Here is a 26,740-nt window from a genome sequence, read left to right as displayed (position 1 = left end):
TTGGTTAAAACCAGAGAATGGTTGACTTTAGAATACTATTGCGGAACAGTAATGAGCAATGTGTTGATGCCTCTGTCAACCATTAGGGACTTTGGGCTCTGAACTAGAATATCACTGGGGAGGATCCTGAGAGTCTTAAATGGGGGGAATGTCTGTGCTAAAGACGATGACAGGGTGTGTCTTTTACCCCAGTATGTCTGATTCCAACTGATTGTTGGAGCTAGGAGGAGGCACTGACACCCATAACAGATTGCTGAATATTCTAGTTTACAGCCATTTGAAAGGACTGTTGAATGAGTTTGAATCTGAATTGTAGTAAGAATGGCTGTTGACAGGATACCACACTTAAACTAATGTGCAACATAAGATGAGAGGTTATGTCTAATGCAGGTCGTTCTGCTATAATGCACGCTTCATCAGCGTGAATTGGATATAACGTGATTGACGAATTGTAGATATTGTTTGGATAACGCAAACTTTCTACTGAACATGTATAGTGATTTTCTATTAATGATCTTCTACAGTACGATTTTCTATAGAAGTTTTCCATCGCGTGATCTTCTATAGCACGAGCTTGCAGAGGAACACAATTGTCGCATCATAGCAGAACCACGTATAGGAAATCAAAGAGAACTGTAGTTACCTTGTAGACATACAGTTCATGGACGTCATCTGAGAGTGTTGTACCATCGTCACGCATCAGTGGTGTAAATGCAAAACCAAACAGCTTCTTTTCACCTTTATCTTTTGCTAAATAAAAATTGAATTTTGAAATTAGAACCGTAGATAAGAACAATTTTTAACATTATCTGTATTATAGAACATATAATTCCAAGTTTGTCCTGGTCAGTTTATAGTGATATAACCAAAACGTATATAGTGGTGGCCCCAAACTTGAATTTGTAATGGCGAAGTTAATACTGCTTTCAGGTTTATCAAGTGAATTGGATAGCAACATCTAGCATACACGCATACACATTTAAACACAAAAAACCAAATATGCTGTCAGGGATACCCTGCTTCTCCATAGATGTTCTCACTGATAAACTTGGCATTAAAAGAGATATATATGGATGAACTTAGAGTACTTGACCACTAATTCCTCATTAAATATGACAGAAAAGTTAGGGCTGGTAAATTCAGCAATGAGCGAACTTGAAATAATGTGTTCAGACATAATTATTGCCAAACAACTGTCTGATTTTAAAAGTATAACTTCTCAATGTTAGAATCATATAGTTTTTACGACAAGGAAAAAGTCCATTTGGCCTATTGTGTCCGTGCCAGTCATTAAGCATCTATATATTCTAAACCAATTTTCCAGCACTTGGCCCATAGACTTGGATGCTATGATGTTTCAAGTGCTTCTCTAATTACTTCTTAAATGTTGAGGGTTTCTGCCTTTGCCACCATTTTAGGTAGTGAGTTCCAGATACCCACTATCCTCTGGGTGAAAACATTTTTCCTCAAATGGCTTCTAAACATCCTCCTTCTTTTCTTAACAATGTGTCACAGGTTATTGATCCCTCTACTAAGGGGAAAAGTCTCTCCCAATTTAGCCTGTCTATACGCTCATAACTTTGTGCATCTCAGCCAAGTCAGCCCTCAACTTTCTCTACTCTGAGAAGAACAATCGCAACTCTTTACATAACTGTATCACTCCAGCCCAAGCAACATCTTTATGATTTTCCTCTGCATGCTCATTAGTGCAATCACATTCTTCCAATAGTGCAGTGACCAGAACTACACACAGTATTCTAGATATGGTCTAACAATTTATATACTTCCATTAAAATCTTGTTACTCTTGCATTCAATGCCTTGACCAATAAAGACAAGTATTCCATTTGCCTTTTAACCATCTTATCTAGCTGTCCTGTAACCAGGGTGGGAAGAGTCTTTGATTATGTTGATTACTTTCCCGAGGCAGTGGGAAGTGTAGACAGAGTTAATGGAAGGGAGGCTGGCATTCGTGATAGACCCGGCTGCATTATATCTACTATTCATCGTTCAGAAGTTAATTAGTATTGGAAATCTCTTCCTTAACCTAATCTGATTTTCCTAATCAGGACGTGATTTAAATCAAATTTCTTGCTTTAGACTCTACATGGCTCAGAAAGCTGACTGTTTGAAGAGCATCAGTGTTTCTTGCTATTCCCACAGATACCATAGGTCTCCTGTACCACAAGCAGAGAGGATATAATGAGGATACAAAAAGATATAGATTAACTGAGTGGCAAAGATATGGCAAATGTCTATTATTGGAAAATGTGTATGCTCTAAATTGCAAGAATAATAAAGAACTATATTTTCTAACTGGTGAGAGTAACACACATCTCTGAGATGCAAAGGGGTCTGGTCCTGGTGCATTCATTATAAAAGGTTAGTATTCAGATACAACAAGTAATTAGAAAATCCAATGTTGTCATTTATCACAAGGAGAATTGAATACAAAAGCAGAGAGATTGTGCTTCAATTATACAGGCTATTGGCGAGATCATATTTGGAGTACTGCACATAGTATTGGTCATCTAATTAAGGAAGTAAATGTGTTGGAGGCAGTTCAATGAGGGTTTACAGACCAGTAGCTGGAAGAAAGAGAGAAGAGAGCGATAATGAGAGAGATTGAAAGTGAGTAATTGAGTGACTGACTAAGTGAGAGTATGGGTGTGGGTGTGTGCATCTCAAGATGAAAGGTTGGATAGGTTAGGCTTTTACCCAGTGGCATTAAGAGCATTAGGTGACTTGATTGAAGCATAAAAGATCCTGAAGGGTCCAGACAGTGTAGATGTGGAGATTATGCTACCTCTTACGGGAGAATTTTGAACTAGGGATCACGGTTTAAAAATAAGGGATCACCCATTTAAAACAATGATAAAGCTTTTTTTTCTCTGCCAGAGAGTTGTGAGGTTTTGGAACTCTATTCCTGAAAAGGTGGTGGAAGCAGCTGGTGGAATATTTTTAAGACTGAGATAGATAGATAGCAACAAGGGGGGAGAGTGAAAGATAATTAATCGTAGGTGGGGATGTGGATTTGAAGTTACAATCAAATCAGCTATGATCGTATTGAATGGCATAGCAGGCACCAAGACTGATGGCCTGCTCCTGTTCTGAATTCATATGGCAATACAGTATTAGATGTAGATTCAAATTGGTCTCCTCTCCAAAGGCTGCATAAAAAATTTGTGAGCAACTGTCAGGAATGTCCATGTCAAGATCTATTCTGTTGGCTCTGACTACAAGTTCAGGGTATTGAAAACAATATTCTGCTGAGGGACAACAAGGTATCTCTCAAATTGTGATAGCATTTTTTTAACATTCACGATCAAACATTCTGTGTTGGGCAAGGGTATCACACACGACTCTGCAGTCAGAATTCACACATTTTGATTAAAAAGAATCTTTTGCATCTTCCTCCACTCTTTCTGACTTGCAGATATTGATTCAAAGAAGAACAAAGAACAGTACAGCACAGGAATAGGCCCTTTGTTCAACAAGCCTGCACTGACACACAACTAAATTAAAAACCTTTTTGCCTCTATGCGGCCCATATCCAACTATTCCCTGCCTATTCACGCATTTGTCAAGATGCCTTTTAAATGTTGCTATCGTATATGCTTCTACCATGTCCTCTAGCAGCACATTCCAGACATTTACTACCATCTGTATAAAAATAAATTGTCTCTCACATCTCTTTTAAATTTTCCCCTTTTACCTTAAACCTACATCCCCTAGTAATTAACATTTCTACTTTGGGGGAAAAAAGATTCCAACTATCCACTAACCATACCTCTTATAATTTTGTAAACTTTTATCAGGTCGCCCGTCAGCCTCCGACATTCTATTGAAAAATAAACCAAATGTGTCCAATTTCTTCTTAGAGCGAATATCCTCCAAACCAGGCAATTCCCTGGTAAACCTTTTCTGTACACTGTCACAAGAGGCGAGTCCACAATCAAATGCACCACTTTGTAAAACTTGAAACCACCCAAAGCTCTGCTGCCCATGTCCTAACTTACAATGCCCCACTTCCCATTATCCATATGGTTGCTGACTTTTATCGGCTCCTAGTTATGCAAATTGAAAATTCTCAATCCCACAGTCACCTCAGCCTAGTTTCTGTAATCTTCACTACCTTCCAAGGTGTTGTGTTAAGCCATGATCGATTCTTCCACTCAACTTTTCTCTTCCTGAAGAACCACTGCTGGATTTCCCAATCTATCCATGAAATAAGATCCCACACTCCTGGCTACATTCTCGTGAATCTTTACTGTACCCTCTCCAATACATTCACATCCATTTGAAAATGTGTATCCTAAACTGAGACAAAAACACTGTTTACAAAGGATTCATCAAATGTTCCTCACTTTTATTCTCTGTGCCTTAACTTATACAGTCCACATACTTCTAAAATCTCTTTCTCAACATGCCATCTTCAATGACTTGTGCAGGTATAGCATAAATCCTTCTGTATGCATCACTTCAGAAAAGATGTTTTCTGAATGATAGCATCAATCTTTTGTCAATAAAACCCATCTGTACAGTGAGTGCCAGACTAAGAAAACAAATGTAATATTTAACTCTACATTGTTTTGAACCATTTATTGTTGTGGGGATCAGTTAGCTCAGTTGGCTGTATGGCTGGTTTGTGATGCAGAGTGATGCCAACAGTATAGATTTAAGTCCTGCATTAGCTGTAGATACCATGAAGGACTCTCCTTTTCAACCTCTTCCTCTGCCTGAGACATAGTGACCCACCATCAATTGTCTCTGATGACAGAGTAGTTCTCTGGTCTTGGAACACTATGTGATTTTACCTATTTTAGTTACAAATTATCAAAACATTTTGCCACAGTTTTTCTAAATATCAAAAATTCACATTTGCCAACATCAAATTGCCTCAGCATATCGTTTTTGTTTTCAGTGGTGAGCACGTTTTGAATTACTCGCACCACCCCTCCAGACTCTCTGTTCCTGCCCCCTCTCTAGAACTGTACCCTTCATTGTATCCTCTTATCAAAATGTATAATTTCACATTCCCTGCATTCAATTTCAGTATGTAGTGATTGTTACGAGGGCAGCCAGGTGGACCTCATAAAGTATCAGTTCTTTGATTGGGGTTGTTAATCTGGTCCAATCAGGGAGCCCTGGCTGACAGATATAAACAGGAGTGTACGTTAGGGCCCGGGTGTCCTTGGAGAAGGAGCACGCGGTGTCCACCAACACCCTGGAGGAGTTCAGGGAGAGGTGGGCGCCGCAGGGAGTGGAGTGCATCATTTCTCCCTCCAATTCTATTTTGATTTAGTCCCTACCCTCCCCTTCACTGTTTTGATTACACAGCACTGCCCTTTGATGTGAAGGGCAGTGTTTGTCACTGGCCACCCGGGTGTCTTCCTATCTTCCTGGTGGTGGAATTTGAATAAAGATTGGTGCACTTTGTGTCTTTCACAAGAAAAAAAAATATAAACAGGAGAAAAAAAGAAAACAGAAAAAAAAATAAAAATATAAACAGGAGTGTCAGTGGTCCTGTTCACTCAGCGCTAGCTCTGAGGAAGCTGGATTAGTGTCAAGGATTCTCCATGTGTAAATAAAGGGTGACTTGGTGACAGGATACCGGCCTCATCGAATCCTCTACAGTGTGGAAACAAGTGATTGGCCCAACAAGTCCACACTGACCGTCCTAAGAGTATCCCCCCCAGACCCATTCCCCAATCCTATTATTCTACACTTCCTTTGACTAATGCACCTAGTTTACACATCCCTGAAAACCATGGGCAATTTAGCATGGCCAATTCACCTAACCTGCACATCCTTTGGACTGTGGGAGGAAACCGGAGCACCCGGAGGAAACTGATGCAGACATGGGGAGAATGTGCAAACTTCACACAGTCGCCCAAAACTGGAATCAAACCCAGGTCCCTGGCGCTGTGAGGCAGAAGTGCTAACCACTGAGTCACCGTGCCGCCCATGTGGAATTACTTTATTTATATTAATACCACTTTTGTATAGTATGTAACACATGCAGATCTGCATACATTTGCATTCTGACAAAAGATTGCAATCTCAAATAAAATAGAATACTAAAATAGAAACCCCTACAGTGTGGAAGCAGGCCATTCAGCCCATCGAGTCCACACTGACCTTCTGTACAGTATCCCACCCAGACCCACCCTCTGCATGTAACCCTGCATTCCCCATGGCTGACCCACTTAGCCTGCACACTATAGGCAATTTAGCATGGCCAATCCATCTAACCTGCACATCTTTAGATTGTGGGAGGAAACCAGAACACCTAAGGGAAACCCATGCAGACATGGAGAAAATGTGCAAACTCCACACAGACAGTTGCCTGGGGTGAAATCAAACCCAGGTCCTTGGCACTGTGCCGTCTCAGCAATGGGACATTCTTAATCAACCTGTTCAAAGATTTTATGACACACTCATGACTTAAACTCAGTCCTTCTGACCTAAAGGACACTACTACTGCACCACAAGACACCTCCTATACCCAACTAAGTGTCTATGGACAGAGAAACTGTGGTGTCCCACAAGGATTAATGATGTGAATAATGGCATAGAATAACATGTAGCAAAATTTACTCAAGACACAAAGTAGACAGCATTATAGACAGCATAGGTGACAGCATAAAAGGACGAACGGATATTGATAGACTTAAGTGAATGGGCAAAGTATGTCAGATGGTGTTCAATGTAAGCAAGCATGAGGTTATCCATTTTGGATTGAGAAAAAAATGATAGATCATGGCACTTCCTAGGTACAAAGTTAAATACAGTGGATGTTCAAAGATACTTGGGTGTTCAGGTGCAAAGATCTTTAAAATGTCAGAAAAAGATGAAGAAAATAATCAAGAAAGCTAATGGAATACTGGCCTTTATATTTAGAGGATTGGAGCACAAGGATACAAAACCTCATTTGGACTCCATTTGGAGAACAGGTCAGGCAGCCTCAGAGGAACAGGAGAGTTGACGTTGCGGGTATAAACACCTGAAACGTCGACTCTCCTTTTCCTCCGATGCTGCTTGATCTGCTGTGCTTTTCCAGCGCCACACCTTTTGACTCTGATCTCCAGCATCTGCAGTCCTCACTTTCTCCACGTGGAGAACTATAGCAGATCTGGACACCACACTTTAGGTCTTGGAGGTACAACATAGGTTAACAAAAATGATACTTTGACTTCAGGGGTTAGATTATGAGGAGAGATTATACAAATTAGAATTTCTCTAGAATTTAGAACTTAAAGGATGATCTGAACAAAGTCTTCAAGATATTAACAGACAAAGGTAGATGAAGATAAACTATTTTCACTGTTTGGGGAATCTAGAATTAGGGGGCATAGTCTGAGAATTAGGGCCAGACTGGCAGGAGAGATGTTACAAAGCGCTTCGAAACATAAACGGTGATAGAGATTCGAAACTCTCTTCCACAACTGACAGAAGCTGGATCAGTTAATTTTAAATCTGAGATAGATTCTTTTGATAAGCAAAGGTATTAAGGGATATAGGCCAAAGGCAAGTATATGCAGTTAGACCACAAATTAACCGTGATCTCATTGAATGGCTGAACAGGCTCCAGGTGCTGAATAGCCTAATCATGTTCTGAACTCAGCATTTCAGATCAATTAACTTTGGTCAGAAACTAACATGCTTTGGGCTGGAGAGAAGCAAAATATATATTTTTAATTCTTCCAGGGGTTGTGAGCATCACTGGTGTCCATCCGTGATTGCCCCGACAAGGTGGTGCTGAATCATCTTCTTGAACTGCTGCAGGATTGTGACGATGACAGTGAAGGAACACCAATATAGTTCCAAATCAGGGTAGTGTGTGGCTTGAAGGGAAACTTGCAGGCGATGAATGCAGCTTCTAGAGTCTGCAAACACCCAGGGTATTGCTGACCATTGTCAATATTTGGTGTCCATCCCCAATTTTCTGAGGGCAGTTAAGAGTCAACCACATTGCCATGGGTCTGGAGTCACTTGTACACCAGATCATGTAAGGATGGCAGACTTCCTTCCCTAAATGAAATTAGTGAACTATATGAATTTTTATGTCAATCAATGATGATTTTGTGGCCATCAGTAAGTTTTCCATCTAAGAGTTAAATCACTAAATGAATTTAAATTCCACTAGGGTAAAGTTCTATCAGGAACCCCACAGTACTTTACTTAAATGGTTAATTTTTACTCAATCTGTGTCTGTTGGCTATTCCAGTCTAGGATAAAGTGGGAGCAATTTGAGATGAGCTTGATGCTAACCTCATCTAAAGTCCACTCACAATAATTCCAATAGGAATGGGATTGATGTCTCTAAGGGTAGTTTTTTTCAGTACTTTTACCCTTCTCTAATCTTTACATGACTAAATAAAAACAAAAGAATTATATTATAGTTTCTATTTACTGTTTGATTACTCATAAGAGATTAACCTTGAGATTCCTGGAGATTCCAGGACAATGCTGGAGTGATGGCAATCCCAGAAAGGACAGTTCTTTGGACAATGACTGTAAGTGGAATCACTGAGATCTAAAAATGTAGCTCAATAATGTGAATGCAGACAGTGATCATTGTGCTTAAATGATAATGCCTGTGGCACTACTGTATTGGGCTGGTGTCAATTTCACACTGTAGGGATTCTATGATTCTATGAATCATCAATTACAGTTGATAAGCTGTCAACAGCAACAACAGATGAAGCACTAGTGATGGTCACATGATTGCGTGTGTATGTGTACATGTGCATGGCACTCTTAAGTCAATGAGAAAGAAGGGCAACTGGACAGGACATGATCAGGTTAGGAAGTAAATGTGGCAGGTGGAGACAGGATAGCAGAAGTATGATTAAAAGAGGTTAGTTGCATTGTGTTGATCAGGAGAATGAAGTGTGACTTTGGGTGAGTAGTGGCCAGCAGTGGTTCATGAATTTTCAATATGGGGTCAAGAGGAAAAATCTTGCTTTATTTTGTGCCATGTTCTGCCATATGTATTTTATAATCTTACTTGGATGATTACAGCCTGCAATCATCCCTTTAAGGACAACCTGTCGGGCAACACGTAGACCTGGTTTTCCTAAATGTGGCAGAGCAATGCCCATCACTTGAGGTCAATTCATTTTAACATTAAGGGGCCTGAACAGGGAATTTGATCCCTTCTCTTGTATACTTTTGTCCTTTACCAAAATAGTATGAACTGCAAAAATATTATTTAATGAAAAACATCTCCTGCCCATAACATTAGAAACTTGGGAAGACTTTTGGTGCCCGAAGAAACAGGTGTTATGGCTTTGTCTAATAGCTCTGATAGGGCTCCTAACAATTAAATAAAAATTCAAACTTCCAGCAATTAAGCAAACTGGGCCGTGAGATTTCACATCTTAAAAGAAAAACAAGCTTCATAAGAATTATGTGAATTAGGCACTGTCAACTTAATACCGTAATTTACAATTAATTATGCTATCAGTTCTACATTTTCACCCCCCCCCCCAACCAAAAATAATTTTATTATATGTCATGACAATCTTGAAGCTACATTAACTTCTTTAGGGACTCAACCCATAAATATGTCACAGCTCTTCCCAAATTTAATTGTTCTCAGCGTTCTGTGAAGTCAAATTTTATGGGGATCTTTCTTTCAGCTCTTTAGCTAAGTGACCCTTCAACTTTTATTTATGATCATACAGCTCTGGATGCCTTTGTTCCTAATTCTGGTTCCCAACATGTATCCAACATCATCCTTGCAGCTTCCAAGCTGACTCTAATAACTGCTCTTACAAGGTTTGAGGACACTAGATTTTTTTTCCTTTAGCTGCAAACCAGGCAAATGTTCCAGCTGCTCTTTCCATCACTAATTCCAAATTGAACATTAGATTCACCTGCATTCCACACAGTGAATGATACAGTTTGTATTTTATCTGCTTAAAATACAGAATTGACCAACAACTATCTCTTATTGGCTTTCTTGATCCAATGAGATTTGGACTCTATTGAAGCAAATCTGTGAGAAAAATCCAATTAACCTTAACAAACAAAACCTCTACTCCCTTTGCAATTCTCTATGACAACGTGATATGTTTTGGGAATCTTCATGTGAATTAATTGTTTTACATTGAACACAACTCTTTAATTTTGTAACCCATACAAATAAACTATATTGCTAAAGTTTTGATGACTTTTCTCCACAATTTCTGTTTATATGAAGGAACCTTGTTGATCAGCAAATGGGACTAGGTTAGATTGGACAGAAGGGTCTGTTTTCATGCTGTTTGACTCTACGACTAATTAATAAACTTGTTGCAGAAGTATCTTTCTAGAAAGGTGAATGCAGTATAATAAGAATTTTCAAATAAGTTTGATAAAATATGTAGTTTAATCTGAAACCAGAGTCTTAAATCTAAACAAAGACAATTAAGAAAGTAAGAGAAAGAAGTTGACTGCAGTAGATTGGAAAAAGTACATTAAAATGTTGATGGTAGATAGGAAATGACTATGATTAAAATAATTAATGTTTGGTTTTCAAAAGACATGGTTTAAGGTAAAAATATCCAATATAAAAACAAGGGAGCTGTGGGTAACAAGGGAAGATAGTATTAGAAGAACAGAGCAGCCTGAGGAGGTTGTTAGAGAAAGTTGTAAACCCGAGGATTCCAAAAATATTAGAATTCAGCAAAGGAGGACCATGAAATTGATAAAACGAAAGTATAGAAAATGATGCAGACTAGAAATTAACGGAAAAATATATTGTAAAAGCTTCTTAGGGTTATATGGAAAAAAAAGATTTTAAAAGCCAAATGCAGATGTAGTACAGGCAAAAACATGAACATTTCCAATAGGAAATCAAGGAATGGCTGAGAAACTTAATGAACATTTTGTGTCAGTATTTTCAGAACAAGAACTAGATGTATCCCTGTTATAGTTGAGGCCTAATGGCACAGGGGGTGTGAAGAACTATAAGAAATTAATATTAGTCAAAAAAGTAGTCTTGGAGAAATTAATGGGAATGAAAATGAGCAAATCTCAGCACCCAATGATTTTCACCCGACAATGCTAATGGAAATGGCTATAGGGATAGTGAATGCATTGGTGATCACCTTTCAAAGTGCTATTAATTCTACAATGATGCTTGCAGTTTGGAAGACTACAAATTTAACTCCAATGTTTAAAAAAGGAGAGAGACAGAACAACAGAACTGTTAATCTGATTTCAGTAGTTGGGAAAATATAAGAATGGAACCCTCAGGGCCAGCTGGTTTTTGGAATTCAGAATTTCTTGGATTTCAGAATAAGGGACAGTTTAACGGTTAAATAAAAAAAAACTTACCGAACAGCAGATAATCCTGTGAGTACTACGAGCTCTGAGACGGAATTGATGCTTGCCAGTGATGGGCCATGCCCCCACGTCATATCTGAGTGATATGGGTTGAGTGGATGTGAAGCTGGGTTAACTGTTTGCATGCCAAACAACCTTGTTATGGAGAAAAAAACTTCACGAGAAAAAACTTTGGATTTCAGAGCTTTTTGGGTTTGGGGATTTCGGATAAAGGATTGTGTACCAGTATAAGAATGTGACCACTGGACTTTGGAAATAATTGTCTGATTGGGAGAGTCAATATGAAGGGGAAATCATTTTTGACACTCTTAGTTTCTTTTTGAGGATGTTCCAGCAGAATCAGTAAGGAGGAACCAGTGGATATGGTGTATTTGGATTTTCAGAAGACCATTGAAAATGTCCCACAAAGGAGGTTGGCGAACAAAACTGAAGATTGATTAGGGATAGTCAACATGGCTTTGTGCGTGGGAAATCATGTCTCACTAACTTGATTAAGTTTTTTGAAGAAGATTGATAAGGGTAGAGCGGTGGACATGATCTATATAGACTTCAGTAAGGTGCTTGACAAGGTTCACCATGGTAGTCTGGTTAGTAAGGTTAGATCAAATGGAACAGAAGAAGAACTAGCTATGTGGATACAGAACTGGCTCGAAGGAAGAAGACAGAGTGTGGTGATGGAGGGTTGCTTTTCAGACTACTGGCCTGTGACCAGCAGTGTGCCACAAGGATTGGTGCCGGGTCCACTGCTTTTCATCACTTATATAAATGATTGAATATGAAGATAGGAGGTATGGCTAGTACGTTTGCAGGTGACACCAAAATTGGCGGACTAGTGGACAGCGAAGAAAGTTGCATTAGAGTTCAACAGGATCTTGATCAGGTGGGCCAATGGGCCGAGGAGTGGCAGATAAATGTAAGGTGCTGCATTTTAGAAAGGCGCTGCATTTTGGAAAGGCAAATCAGGGCAGAACTTACACACTTAATGGTAAGGTCTTGGAGAGTGTTGCTGAACAGAGACCTTGGAGTGCAGATTCACAGTTCCTTGAAAGTGGAGTTGCAGGTAGATAGGATAGTGAAGGAGGAGTTTGGTTTGCTTGCCTTCATTGGTCAGCGCATTGAGTATAGGAATTGGGAGGTCATGTTGTGGTTGTACAGGACATTAGTTTGGCCACTATTGGAATACTGCGTGCAATTCTGGTCTCCTTGCTATAGGAAGGATGTTGTGAAATTTGAAAGGGATCAGAAAAGACTTACAAGAATGTTGCCAGGGTTGGAGATTTGAGCTGTAGGCAGAGGCTGATAAACTGGGACTATTTTCCCTGGAGCATCAGAGGCTGAAAGATGACTGTATAGAGGTTTATAAAATCAGGAGGGGCATGGATAGGATAAATAGACAAGGTCTTTTCCCTGGGGTGGGGGAGTCCAAAACTAGAGGGTATAGGTTTTAGGTGAGAGGAGAATGATTTAAAATGGACCGAAGGGACAACTTTATCATCCAGAGAGTGATATGTATATGGAATGAGCTGTCAGAGCAGGTGGTGGAGGCTGGTACAATAACAATCTTTAAAAAGCATCTAGATGGGTATATGAATAGGAAGGATTTAGAGGGATATGGGCCAAATGCTGGCAAATGGGACTAGATTTATTTAGGATATCTAGTTAGCATGGATGAGCTGGACTTTCAGTGCTACGTATCTCTGCGACTCTTTGACTCTACATGGAATTGACTAAATATACTAGAATGGATTGAGGATTGTTTTTTGCCTGTTAACCAGTCAGTGGGAATGATTGCCAATTCTCAGGTTGGCAGTCTGTGACCAGTGGAATCACAAGGATCAGTGTTTGAGCATGGCTGTTTACAACTTATAGATTTGGAAGTGTGGAACCAGCTGTAATAATTCCAACTTTTTGGATGACATAGAACATGGTTGGAATGTGTGCTGTGAGGAGGACGCATTTAGATAGACTGAATCTGTGGTCAAGAGCACAGTTGAAGAAGGGCTTATGGCCGAAATGTCGATTCTCCTGCTCCTTGGATGCTGCCTGACCTGCTGCGCTTTTCCAGCAACACATTTTTCAGCTCTGACCTCCAGCATCTGCAGTCCTCACTTTCTCCTGGATATAATATAATGTGGGTAAGTGTGAAGTTATTTACATTGGTAGGAGGAACAGAATACAGAGCGTTTCTTAGAATTTGAGCAGTTAGAAAGTGTTGATATTCAAGGAACTTATGTGCCCTTGTTCATAAGTTACCGCCAAGCATGCAGGTGTAGTTTGGTAGGTAAAGGGGCGTATGTTCGACTTGAACCCTGGTTCAATGGAGAGTCTAGGAGGGCATTCCAACAGCAGCTCCATGCATACCTAAAAATGAGGTGTCAACCTGGCAAAGTTACCAAACAGGACTACTTTGGTGCCAAGCAGCAGCTGATAGAGCTAAGCAAGCCCACATCCAACAGATCACTGGAGGAGGAGGTTCTACAAATTTCTCCATCTTGAAAGATGAAAGAGTCCAGCACATCAGTGCAAAAGACAAGGCTGAAGCATTTGCAACCATCTTCAGTCAGATGATGATCCACCTCGGCCTCCTCAGTTGTCCCCAGCATCACAGATGCTAGTCTTCAGCCAATTTGAATCACTCACATGATCTCAAGAAATGATTAGATGCACTTAATACTGCAAAGGCCCTGACAACATTCCAACAATAGTACTGAAGACTTGTCCTCCGGAACTTGCTCCACCCGTAGCTACACTTTTTCAGTACAGCTACAACACTGGCATCTAACTGACTATATGGAAAATGGCCCTGATATGTCCTGTACACAAAAAGCAAGACAAATCTAATCTGGCCAATTACTGCTCTATCAGTCTATCATCAGTAAAGTAAATGAGAAAGCATTGGTCTAATGTAAGGTGCTGCATTTTGGTAAGGCAAATCAGGGCAGGAATTATACATTTAAATGTAAGGTCCTGGGGAGTGCTGTCGAACAAAGAGACCTTGGATTGCTGGTTTATGGTTCCTTGAAAGTGGAGTTGCAGATAGGGTAATGATGATGATGTTTGGTATATTTGCGTTTATAGGTAGTTCACATACAACACAGTAGTTGCGTTTCAGGGAAACTCACTTAATAGAAATAATGGAGCTGATGAAAAAAGTGTGGTTGGGGCAGACCAGCAAAAAATATTACTCGCAATTGCTCAAAAATCACCCAAAACCCTAACATAGAGTGTAGCACAGCCTGAATAAAGGTTTAACTCATATTTATTAACAAGACAAGACAAAAGTAAACTTAACACATTATATTGAAAATATATTGTTAATGCAAGGATAGGGGGTCATCACAATCATCATCTTCAGGTGTAGGTGGGGCTGCAGAAGTGGATGGCTATTGTTGATTGTCTTCTGACTGTTTCTTGGGGGTTGGTTAAAAAAAAGACATCCAGTTTTGCTGCTTGCCCTTTTTCTTCTGTCTTGAAGAAGCGGTTCATAGGATGCCAGATAATATCTTATTGAACAAACTGCTATCCTGCTTTGTTCTGCATTACAATGGTTGTCCTCTAAGAGCTGCAACTGCCCCTCAATTTCCCTCAGAACAGAAAACAGAAGAAAAGTGGAAAGCTCTCGTGGTGCTGTATAGTGGACTTCATCTTTTTCATCTTCAGCTTCCATGTCCTCCTCAGCGAGAAGCTGTTGGAGATCAGCTATAGAGAGGTCTTCACAGTGGGACTCAAGCAGCTCTTCAATATCCTCACTTTCCACTTCTTCAAAGCTAGGCAGCTTTTCAAGGGCAACACAAAGCTCTTTGATGTTTGGGAGCTCCTCTGATGGTTCACATCTTTTAAAATCTTGGACTACAGGAGGAAATGCCAACGCACGCTCCTCGTTTGCAAAGGCAGATTCACTGATTAACTTTACATTATGGAATGCATTATGGTTCTTAAAACCAGCATCTCACCCACTGTCAGCACTCAAGGCAGACACATCTGCAGGATTTTGAGCATTTTTCTTTCGATCTACATAAGTGGATAAGGCTTTCTCTTTTATGGTGAGAAAGGTTTTCCCAGATCGCTTTTTTGTTTGATCTTCTATCCAAACACTTAGAAGCCTCTCCACCTCCTCAAGTACCTTTGGCCACAACCTCACAGACTTGCTGACGCTCAGACTTGTTCCAGCTATACAGGTTGCTTTAATATTTTCAGCACTGCCTCTAATGGTGCATAAGGTAGACTCCCTCATTTCTGTTAAGCAAGCTGTATCACATGTTCTCTCCTTTTGCTCAAAATGCTTTATTACATCTAGCTTCTCTTCCAGTAATATAGCCTTTTGCATTCACCATCCGCAATTGTATCACCAAGACCCTTCTTGCTGACATTCTTGTCAGTATAACGTTTTTGCAAAATGGAGAGGCATAATGGAGAGGAGAAGATTGTGTGATATGCAGGAACAAATTAGAAAGACAAGTGGTATGTACAGTTGGTTCTGCTATAATGTGAGTCTCTTCAACGTGAATTGGCTATAATGTGATTGAAGAATATAGACCATTATTTGTAGAACGTGAACTTTTTTTACCTGTATTGACTATAATGTGATTCTGAACCCATTGGTTTAAATGGTGTTGCTATTATGCGATTTTCTTACAACACAGGATCACATGTGAACAGAACTATTGTGTTATAGCAGAACAGATTGTATAAGGATAATGCAGAGTTATACAGGGCTTATACAGGAATTATACAAGAATACTTTTGTCTCAGAGGGAGAGCAATGAACATTCATTGGTTTAATTCTTGAGATGAAGCTGCTGAATGTACAGTACTGTTCCTCTCACATGCTCTGATGGCAACTGACATTGGCACTTGCGTAGAACGGCGCGGAGACTTCGGCGCTGACATCGGTGCACGCGCAGAACGGTGCAGAGACTTTGGCACATGCGCAGAATGAAGCATACGAAACAATCGCTGGAATCATGCTATTGTGAACAGAAGTAAGCATTCTTGAAAATACCATTCCCTAATTTTTCAGTGAAATTATAGCTAAATTGAACTACTGAAAAACGCTTTATATGAGAATTACTTGTATTGAGTAAAGGAGTTTGGATGTCATGTTGCGGCTGTACAGGATATGGGTTAGGCCCCTTTTGGAATACTGCATTAATTTCTGGTCTACTTGCTATGGGAAAGATGTTGTGAAATTTGAAAGGGTTCAGAAAAGATTTACAAGGATGTTTCCAGGGTTGGAGAGTTTGAGCTATAGGGAGAGACTGAATAGGCTGGAGCTATTTTTCCTGGAGTGTCGGAGTTTGAGGGATGACCTTATAGAGGTTTATAAAATCACGAGGGGCATGGATAGGGTGAATAATCAAGGTCTTTCCTCCAGGGTATAGAAATCTAAAATTAGGGGGCATAGGTTTAAGGTGAGAACGGAAAGATTTAAAAGGGACCAGAGGGGAAAATTTTAAAAGGGACCAGAGGGGAAAAATTTAAAAGGGACATAAAGGTCAACATTATCAAGCAGAGGGTGGTGCATTTATGGAATGAGCTGCCAGAGGTGGTGTTGGATGCTAGTACAATCATAGTATTTAAAAGGCATTTGGAGAGGTACGTGAATAGGAAGGGTTTAGAGAGATAAGGGCCAAATGCTGACAAGTAAGGCTAGATTAGTTTAGGATAACTGGTTAGCTTGGACGAGTTGGATCGAATGGTCTGTTTCTGTGCTGTACATCCTATGACTCTAGTGGTATTATTGCTAGTCTAGTAATTCAGAGTCTCAGGTTCGAATCCTACCATGGCAGATGGTGAAGACTGAATTAAATAAAAATCTAGAATTATGACTCTAATGATGATGATGAAACCACTGCCAATTGTTGAAAAAACCCCATCTGATTCACTGATATCCTTTCAGGGAAGAAATACCCCTGTTTTTGCCTGGTCTGGCCTATATGTGAGTTCAGACCCACAGTATTGTAGTTGACTCTTAACTTTGGTCAATTAAGTATTGGCAAAAAGGATTGGTGTAGACAGACATGCCCACATCCCATGAACAAATTTTCAAAAATGGTGGAAGGTGTCATCAGTAGTGCTAACAAGCAGCATCTGCCTGGCAACTACCTTTCTCATTGGTGCCCTGTTTGGATTTGCCAGGGCCACTCAGCTCTTGACCTCACTACACTTTTGATTCAAACAAGGATAAAATAACTGAAATCCAGAAGTGAGGTTTGAGCGATAGTCCTTAATATCATGGCTGCATTTGACTGAGTGTGCAGCAAGGAGTCCGAGCAAAATTGGAATCCATGAGAATCAGGGACAAATTCCCTGTTGGTTGAAGTCATAGCTGACACATTGGAAGATGATTGTGGTAGCTAGAGTCAGTCATCTTAGTTCCAGGACATCCCTGCAGGAGTTCCTCTATGTGGTATCCTAGGCTCAACCATTTTCAGCTGCTTCATTAATATCCATCATAAGGTCAGAACTGGGGATGCTTGCTGATGATTGCACAATGTACAGCAACATGTGAGAATACTCGGATACCAAAACAGTTCATGTTCAAATGCAACAAGACCCTGACAATATCCAGGCTTAGGTTGACAAATTGCAAGCAACATTTGTGTCACACAAGTACTAGGTAATGACAATCTCCAGTAACAGACAATCTAACCATCATCCCTTGTCATTCAATGGTGTTACCATCACTGAATCTCCAATATCAATAGTCTGGGGGGGCTTACCATTGAGCAGAAACTCAACTAGACTAGCCTACCATGGCAAGAGCAGGTCACAGGCTAGGAATACTGCTGTGAGTAACTCAACTCCTGATTCCCCAAAGCCTGTCCACCACCTACAAGTCACAAGTCAGGAGTGTAATGTAATAGTGCTCACTTGCCTGGATGGGTGTGGCTCCAACAATACACAAGAAGCTTGACATCATCCTGACCAAAGCAACTAATTAACTGGCACCGCATTCACAAGCATACACTCCTTCCACCACCAATCTCAGTAGAAGCAGTGTGTCCGACCAACAAGATGCACTGAAGAAATTCACCCAAGATCCTTAGACAGCACCTTCTAAACCCATAACCGCTGCCATCTACAAGGACAAGTGCAGCAGAAACATAGGAACACCATCACCTGCAAGTTACCTTCTAAGCAACTCACCATCCTGACTTGGAAATATGTCACCATTCCTTCACTGTCATTGGGCCAAAATCCTGGAATTTCCTTCCTTAGAACATATGGGTCCACTGCATGCCCTGCAGTTGTTCAAGAAGGCATCTCACTACCACCTTCCCAAGGACAACTCGGGATGGGTAATAAATTGTGGCAGAGGCAACGAGGCATCTCCCCACCCCCCGGCCCACCCCACCATGAATGAATGAATTTTCAAAGAAAAGACTAGAAGATTTAAGTATGTAAGCAAAGAAGTCCTGTTTCAATTGTACAGCAGACTGCACCTACAGAATTGTATGCAGTTCTGGTTTCTTTGTCTCAGGAAGAATACACTAGCCACAGAAGGAGGGCAGAGATGATCATCAGTCTGATTTCTTGCATGATGGGCCTATCCTGTGAGGAGAAATTGAGGATATTGTTTGTATTAGGATAGAGATAAGGAGGAAGTTCTTCACTTAGAGGGTGGTGTAAGTTCAGATATAAAGTAAGTTTAAGAGATTGAAAGATTTTAATTGAATTGAATTTATTGTCACATGTATCGAGGCACAGTGAAAAGCTTTCACTTGTGAGCATTACAGGCAAATCACAGAGTTAAGTAGCCTAGATAAGGAAATAATAAGTAAACAGCGGCAAAAACAAAAACACAGGTACAGGTGAATGTTAAGAATTTGAGAGTCCATTCACTATTCTAACAACAGTAGAGTAGAAACTGTTCTGAAACCAGGTGGTGCGTGTGTTCAGGCTTCTGTACCTTCTCCCTGATGGTAGAGTTTGTAGAAAATCATTGCCAGGGTGGGATGGATCTTTGAGATTGCTGGTGGCCTTTCCTCGACAGTGGGTAGATGATTCTATAGATGGGTAGTTGGTCTTTGTGATTGTCTGAGCCGAGTTCACCACTCTCTGTAACCGTCTCCAATCTTGAATGGTACAGCTGCCATATCAGGTAGTAATACATCCAGACAGAATGCTCTTGATGGTGCACCTATAAAAGTTGGCAAGGGTATTTGCCAAATTTCCTCAGCTGCCTGAGGAAGAAGAGACATTGTTGGGCCTTTTTATCCAGTATGTCCACATGAAGAGTCCAAGAAAGCTTGTTATGGATGACCACTCCTAGGAGCTTGACACTCTGCACTCGTTCCACCTCTGTGCTGTTAATATGTAGGGGAGCATGAGTAACATTCTGCTGAAGTCAATAATGAGTTCCTTGGTTTTGCCGGCATTGAGAGCTAGGTTGTTCTCAATACACTATTTTTCTAGGTCTTCTACCTCCCTGTAGTCTGTTTTGTCGCCATCTGAGATTCAGCCGACTATGGTGGTATCATCAGTGAACTTGTAAATGGCATTAGTCTGGTATTTGGCAACGCAGTCATGGGTATACAATGAATACAGTAGGGGGCTAAGTTTGTACCCCTGTTGGCTCCAGTGTTGAGTGTTAGTGAGGATGAAATACTGTCCCCAATCTTCACTGATTGTGGCCTGTGGGTCAGCAAACTGAAGGTTGCAGAGAGTGATGCTTGGTCTGCGATCACTAGTAATCAATCTCAAGGGGATAATAGTGTTGGAGCCTGAACTGCAGTCAATGAGTAGATTTCTTACATAGCCATTCTTCATGTCAAGATGTTCTAGGGAGGAGTGAAGGGCAAGTGATATGGCATCTGACGTGGATCTGTTTGTCGGATAGGCAAATTGGAGTGGGTCAAGAGTAGTGGGGAGGCTGGAATTGATTAATGCCATGACCAGCCTTTCAAAGCACCTCATGGCTACCAAAGTTAGGGCTACTGGGTGATAGTCATTGAGACATGCTGCATGAGTCTTCTTAGGCACAGGGATGATATTGGCCCTCTTGAAACAGGGACAGTGGTCTGCTGCAGGGAGAGGTTGAAGATGTTAGAGAAGACCTCTGCCAGTTGATCTGCGCACGCCTTGAGTGCATGGCCTGGTAATCTGTCTGGTCCCATCGCTTTCCTTGGATTCACATGAAGGAAAACTGATCTGACCTCTGATGCAGGGATAGGTTCGTCAGGACTTGTCGGAATAGGTGTTACCTCTCCGCCAAAATTCTGCTCAAAGCGAGTATAGAAGGTGTTGAGACGATCTGGGGCAGTTTTGTCATTGTCTGCTAACCTGCACGGTCTCTTTTTAGTACCTGTGATGTCATTCAGTCCTTGCCATAGTTGCCGGGTGTCTGTCTGGGTCGCTAGTTTGGGTCGGTATTGGTCCTTTGGCTCTGCGAAGGTCATACTTGGATTCCTTATATTTGAATGGGCCTCCTGGTCTGAAGGCCTCACGCCTGGTTTTTAGCAGGTCCTGTATGTCCTGATTCATCTACGGTTTCCTGTTGGGGAACACCTGGATTGACCTCCTCATTATGCAGTCCTCCACACACTGTGATGGTGATGGCGTACTCGTTCAAAGTACCTGTGAACTGTTTGAAAATGGCCCAATCAGCCTATTCCAGACAGCAGCGGAGTTGATCCTCTACCTCCTCTGACCAGCACTGAGCCTGTATCCGCGAGGGGGTCTCCTGCTTGAGCTTTTGCCTGTAAGCCGGAAGAAAAATCATGGCGTTGTGGTCTGATTCCCGAAATGAGGGCGGGGACGAAGCAGTAAGCATCTTTCACAGTTGTGTAGCAGTGGTCTAAAATGTTCGAGCTCCTAGTGGGGCAGGTAATGTTCTAGTGGCATTTAATGACATCAAAAGATACTGGGATAAGGTGGGAACATGATATTGAGGCAGATGATCAACCATGATCTAGAAGTGTGGAGTAGGCTCAAGGGCTGAACAGCCTACTCTTGCTGCAATAGTTCTCTATTCCAAACTACTGGGAAGAATAGGTCTAAGGACAGTTAAAAGTTATGAAAATGCTTTTATTTTATTTGATTATTCCATAAATGTGAACCCGGATAGTGATCTGTTTCAGAATCAAAGTCAGCTTACTTCACAGAGTTTGGGATCCAAAGTCTGAACCTTCTAGTCAATATTGCTGAGTTTCTTGCTACTCCAGAGACTTGAGCATATAATTCGGCACACCATCTAGTTCTGCACTGTCTGGAGTTTCATTTTTTACATGGGATATTAAGCAAAGATGCCCATTTGCTTCTAACATGGACATAAAAGATCCCATTGCATTAATCTGGAGAAGAGGTGTGATGCAGCTCATGTCTTATGGCCAACATTTCTCCCTTATCTAACAACTAAGAAATGGATGATCTAGTGATTGTCGCATTGATATTTGGGCAAAGTTGATGTGTGCAGATTGATAGTCACATTTCTGACACTATAACTATGATTACATTTCAAACTACATATTTGTTGTAAATGCTTTGAGGTATCTTGAGTTCATGAAAAGTGCTATAAAAAGTGCTACAAATGGAAGCACAGAGAAGGTCTGGACAATACTTTGGGGCAGGTACAGAGATTTATGACTGCAACAGCGAGAGCACAAATCTTTTTCACCAATACATTTTAATAAACACAATCGACAATAGGTGCAGGAGTAGGCCATTCTGTCCTTCGAGCCTGCATCAGCATTCATTATGACAATTGCTGATCATCCTCGATCAGTATCCTGTTCCTGCCTTATCTCCATATCCCCATGATTCCACTATCCTTGACAGCTCTATCCAACTCTTTTTTAAACGAATCCAGAGACTGGGCCTCCATTGTCTTCCGGGGCAAAGCATTCCACACCCACCACTCTCTTGGTGAAGAAGTTTCTCCTCATCTCTGTCCTAAATGGCCTACCCCTTATTTTTAAGCTGTGTCCTCTGGTTTGGGACTCACCCATCAGCAGAATAACAATCTTTGCTTCTGTGACTTTTACATCAGTAAATTCAGGGAAGGTAATCCACTAAATATGCAAAATTTTTGTCCATATGCAGTTTGCAGTTTTGTGACAATGGAGAACAGATTAAGCATCCGTGATACATCATACATGTTTATCCTGCTCCCTAAATCCCTTAAGACTTACTGGACACGATATGGGTAGAAACATTTAACCTCAATCCATGATACTATGACAGAAAATCTTGCAGTCAAGTTGTGAAAATGTTTTGCTTCATGACAAATATTCCAAAATAGGAAGGTTGTATTGTCATGTTCCATTTTAAATTTTTGATCTGTTTTATTCTGAACTGGCATCCGCAGCTCATATATCATCCAAGGTCACTGGGTAAGCTGGTAATTATTTCATTGAGCATGTCTAAAACCACCCTTAAATCAATGAATAGGAGGTGAAAGTGATAATAATGTGATAACTTTACCTTTTTTTTGTGGAAAGTCACTTCATGTCTGAATATTCCTTACCCCAATTATAAAGCTGAGGCTAGAAACTTGCACAGTAGATAAGTCTGTAAGTGCCTGTGAGCTATCTGTGCACAGCATGGCAGTTTCAGCCTTTTGGGAGACTTCTTAAAAAGATTTACACAATTAATTTTTTGATATAAAAGTCTGTAAGTTTCAAACTTTTGTCAGAATATACTGAGTATGACCTTTTAAACAATTTTCTCTTTAAAGCCAAGATTTAGGAGTACTTACTGGAACAATGCCTGAATTCAAATCGAAGATGTGAGCCTCTAAACTTGTCAACAGGGATGGGTAGTTTAATGATCTCACCCCAGCGTGGACTGTTGTTGTGGTACATCACGAAAGAGCAATGTTCACTTACAGAGGGCTCTCCTGAGCCAAGACTAATACAATCCTGTAAATCACAAAGCAATATGCTGAACATTGCATCATTGTTTGAATGATACTTGTCAATTCATCTTCAATAATAAGATCACAATGTAGGAACAGCAAATCTAAAGAGAGCTGTAGGACATAATCTAATTGTACATCTCTACGACTCTATTTGATTCCCATGGATACAGCAATACTGACAGCTTTTTAAGGTCTGGTTAACATTATGGATTTTAATTTGCAGTTCACTTACTCTTTAAAATATTTCTGTTTTTTTACTGCTCATCCTTCATGTGAGTTGGAGACACTAAGGAGCACACAAATGGCGGTCAGCATCATAGATGGAAGTTACAGACACTCGGTCATACCCAAGGTAGAGGAAGATAGATGGGTAACTGTTAGATGGGACAAACAGTCAGTGCAGATGTCCCTGGCAGCTGTTCCCCTGTCAAACAAGTATTCCGTTTTGGATACTAATGAGAGGATCAGCCCAGCAGCAGCAGACAAAGCAGTGGCATCTAAAGTTGGCTCTGCTGTACCGAGGGGAGGGATAAAGCGTGGTAGAGTGATAGTAATGGGAAATTCGATAGTCAAAGCTGCTTTTCTGGTCATGGGAGACACTTCAGGATGGTATGTTGTCTCCCCAGTGCCAGGGTCATGGATGTCTCAAAACAGGTACAAGGCATTCTGAAAGGGGAGGGTAAACAGACAGAAGTCATTGTCTAGACTATCACAAATGACATAGGCAGGGAAGAGTGACAAGGTCCTGCAAAGACAATTCAGGTAGTTAGGTAGTAAACTAAATAGCAGGACCTCTAGGGTAGTAATCTTAGGATTCCTTCCTTTGCCACATGCTACTGAGGCTAGGAACAGAGATATAGTACAATGGAACAAATGACTAAACAGCTAGTGTAGGGGAGAGCGCTTTAGATATGTGGATCATTGGGATGCATTAAAGGAAAGCTGGGACCTGTTCATGAAAGATGGGTTGCACCTAAACTGGTTGCATCTTCAGGCAGGGAGGTTTGATAATGCCACTTTGGAGAGTTCAAACTAGTGTGGCAGGGTGCGGTAGGAATCGGAGCAGGTCATTAAGTGCAGAGACTGGGGAAGAGCTTGAGACTAAGGCAAATATGGCTAAGAGGAAGGGCAGTTAGGGAGAGGTTGTTGAGCTCAGCAGAACTGGAGGCGTAGACTCCATTTGCTTCAATACAAAAAGTATAACAGGTCAGGCAGATGAACTTTGAGCTTGAATTAATGCTTGCAATTATAATGTTGTTGCTATCACAGAGACACGGCTGAAAATGGCCAACATTGGCTTAACATTTCTGGATATTGATCTTTTAGATAAGACAGAGGAGGAAGCAAAAAAAGGTGGGGGAGTTGTATTACTGGTTAGGGAGCATATCAAGCTTTGTTGAAGGAGGGCATCCTGGAGGAATCTTATAGCGAGGCATTATGTGTAGTGCTGAGGAATAGGAAGGGTGCAATCACAATACTGGGATAGTACTCAGACCTCCCAGATGCCATTGGGAAATACAGGAAGAGATATGTAGTCAGATTCTGGAAAGATATGAAACTAATATGATTGTTGTGATGGGTGATTTTTAACTTGGCCCATATTGACTGGCATTCCCTTAATGCTATAGGCAGCAATTTGTTAGGTGTGTCCAGGAGGGTTTTTTAAAACAATACGTTGATACTCTAGTGAGGGTGGGAGGCATACTAGATCTGATATTGGGAATTGAGCCTGCCAAAGTTTCAGTGGGGGAGCATTTTGGGAATAGTGACCATAATTCCATAGGTTTTTGGATACTTATACATAAGAACAAATTGGGGGAAGGCCTACTTTAACCGAATTAGGGAAAATTTGGAGAATGTGGATTGGGAGCAGCTGTTTGAGGGTAAATCCACATGACATCTGAAATATTTTAAAGACCGGTTGATTAGATTGCAGGACAGGTATGTTCCGATGAAAATGAAAGATAGGAATCGCAGGATCTGGGAACTTTGGATGACAGAGGAAATTATCAGCTTGGTCAAAAAAAGAGGAGACAGGCCAAAGGTCTAGGCAACTAAAAACAGACTAAGTCCTTGAAGAATATACAGAATGTAGGGGAAAGCTCAAAGGGGAAATTAGGAGGGCCAAAGGGCCATGAAATGTCCTTTGTCAGCAGGGTTAAGGAGAATCCCAAGGCATTTTCTACATATATTAGGAGCAAAACAGTAGCTATGGAAAGAGTAAGCTTACTCAAGTATGAAGAAGAGAGACGATGTGTGGACCAAGAGGAAATGAGTGAGATTGTTAATGAGAACGTTACACTGATATTCACCAAAAAGACAGACATGAGAAATGTTGAGGGTAGGGCAAGGTGTGTGAATACTCTCAGATAGGTGAACATAATGAAGGAGGACGTGTTGGGTGTCGTGAAACGAATTAAGAAGGACACGTCCCCAGGAGCAGATGGGATATATCCCAAGATATTGTGGGATGCAAGGAAGGAAATATCTGAGGCCTTAACAGATATCCTTGCATTGACTTTGCCCTCAGGCGAGGATCCAGAAGACTGGAGCATGGTCAAGGTTGTTTAAGAAAAGAAACAGCAATAATCCAGATAATTACAGGCTGGTGAGTCTAACATACGGGGTGGGGAAACTGTTGGAGAAGATACTGAGAAAGAGGATTTATTCATATTTGGAAGTGAATGAAATTGTTGGCATGACCTTGTGTGGGTAAGGTCCTGTCTCGCCAACTTGATTGAATTTTTTTAGGACGTGACAAGAATGATTGATGAGGGAAGGCCAGTAGATGTTGTCTACATAGACCATAGTAAGGTACATTTGATAAGGTACTTCATGGCAGGTTGGTACAAAAGGTCAAGTCTCATTAGATCTGTGGTGCGCTGGCTAGGTCATAGAAGACAAAGACTAGTGGTGGAAGGGTGCTTTTCAGAATGAAGATCAGTAAGTAGTGGTGTTGCACAGGGATCAGTACTGGGGCCTTTGTTGTTTGTAATATAGATATATAAAATGATCTGGAGGAAAATGTATGTGGTCTGATTAGTAAGTTTGCTGATGACACAAAAATTGGTGGAGTTGCAGACAGTGAGGTGGGTTGTCAAAGTATAAACAGAGGAACCTCGATTATCCGAATATCAATTATCTGAAAATCAAAATTATCCGAAGGAGAGCTCGAGGTCCCAATAGAAACATTACATCAAAGATGTGTTTCCAACAGTGATCGCATCTTTTGTTTACAGTGATTAAACAAGCACCGTCTCCAAATGACTAACCTCCTGCCCGGTCTCTCTCCCCACACTTTCCCTGGAGTTGTACAGAGGGGTGTACCCTAACCACCCCCCTTCCCCAGATAATGTCTCCAACATTGTCCTGTACAGACCAAACATGGAACCGGTCAAAAAGTTGCAGTAAAAATGTGTGTGTGTGCGCGTGCACGCGCGTGCGTGCTATTTGGAGACTTACTCCACAAAGGCAGCAGCAGCAGCAGTCTTGTTGGAGAGGGGGTGGAGAGGATGGGGGGGGCGGTTTTGGACAGGGTTGGGGG

The 26,740-nt window shown here is 41.0% G+C and overlaps 1 protein-coding gene across 4 annotated transcripts in view; it reads right to left on the bottom strand.

Moving 5' to 3' along the window:
- Nucleotides 1–26,740, bottom strand: part of dock3 (dedicator of cytokinesis 3) — a 918,089-nt gene that overhangs the window by 325,750 nt on the left and 565,599 nt on the right. For all 4 annotated transcript variants that reach the window (XM_043708484.1, XM_043708482.1, XM_043708483.1 and 1 more), the window contains exons 16-17: nucleotides 23,035–23,197; nucleotides 644–750 (exon numbers count right to left, since the gene is read on the bottom strand). In XM_043708484.1, coding sequence (XP_043564419.1) covers nucleotides 644–750; nucleotides 23,035–23,197 — 270 coding nt within the window. The remainder of the gene's footprint in view (nucleotides 1–643; nucleotides 751–23,034; nucleotides 23,198–26,740) is intronic.

Source organism: Chiloscyllium plagiosum, chromosome 18, assembly GCF_004010195.1.
Source record: "Chiloscyllium plagiosum isolate BGI_BamShark_2017 chromosome 18, ASM401019v2, whole genome shotgun sequence".
NCBI lineage: Eukaryota > Metazoa > Chordata > Chondrichthyes > Orectolobiformes > Hemiscylliidae > Chiloscyllium > Chiloscyllium plagiosum.
This window is presented reverse-complemented; position numbering and strand designations above follow the sequence as displayed.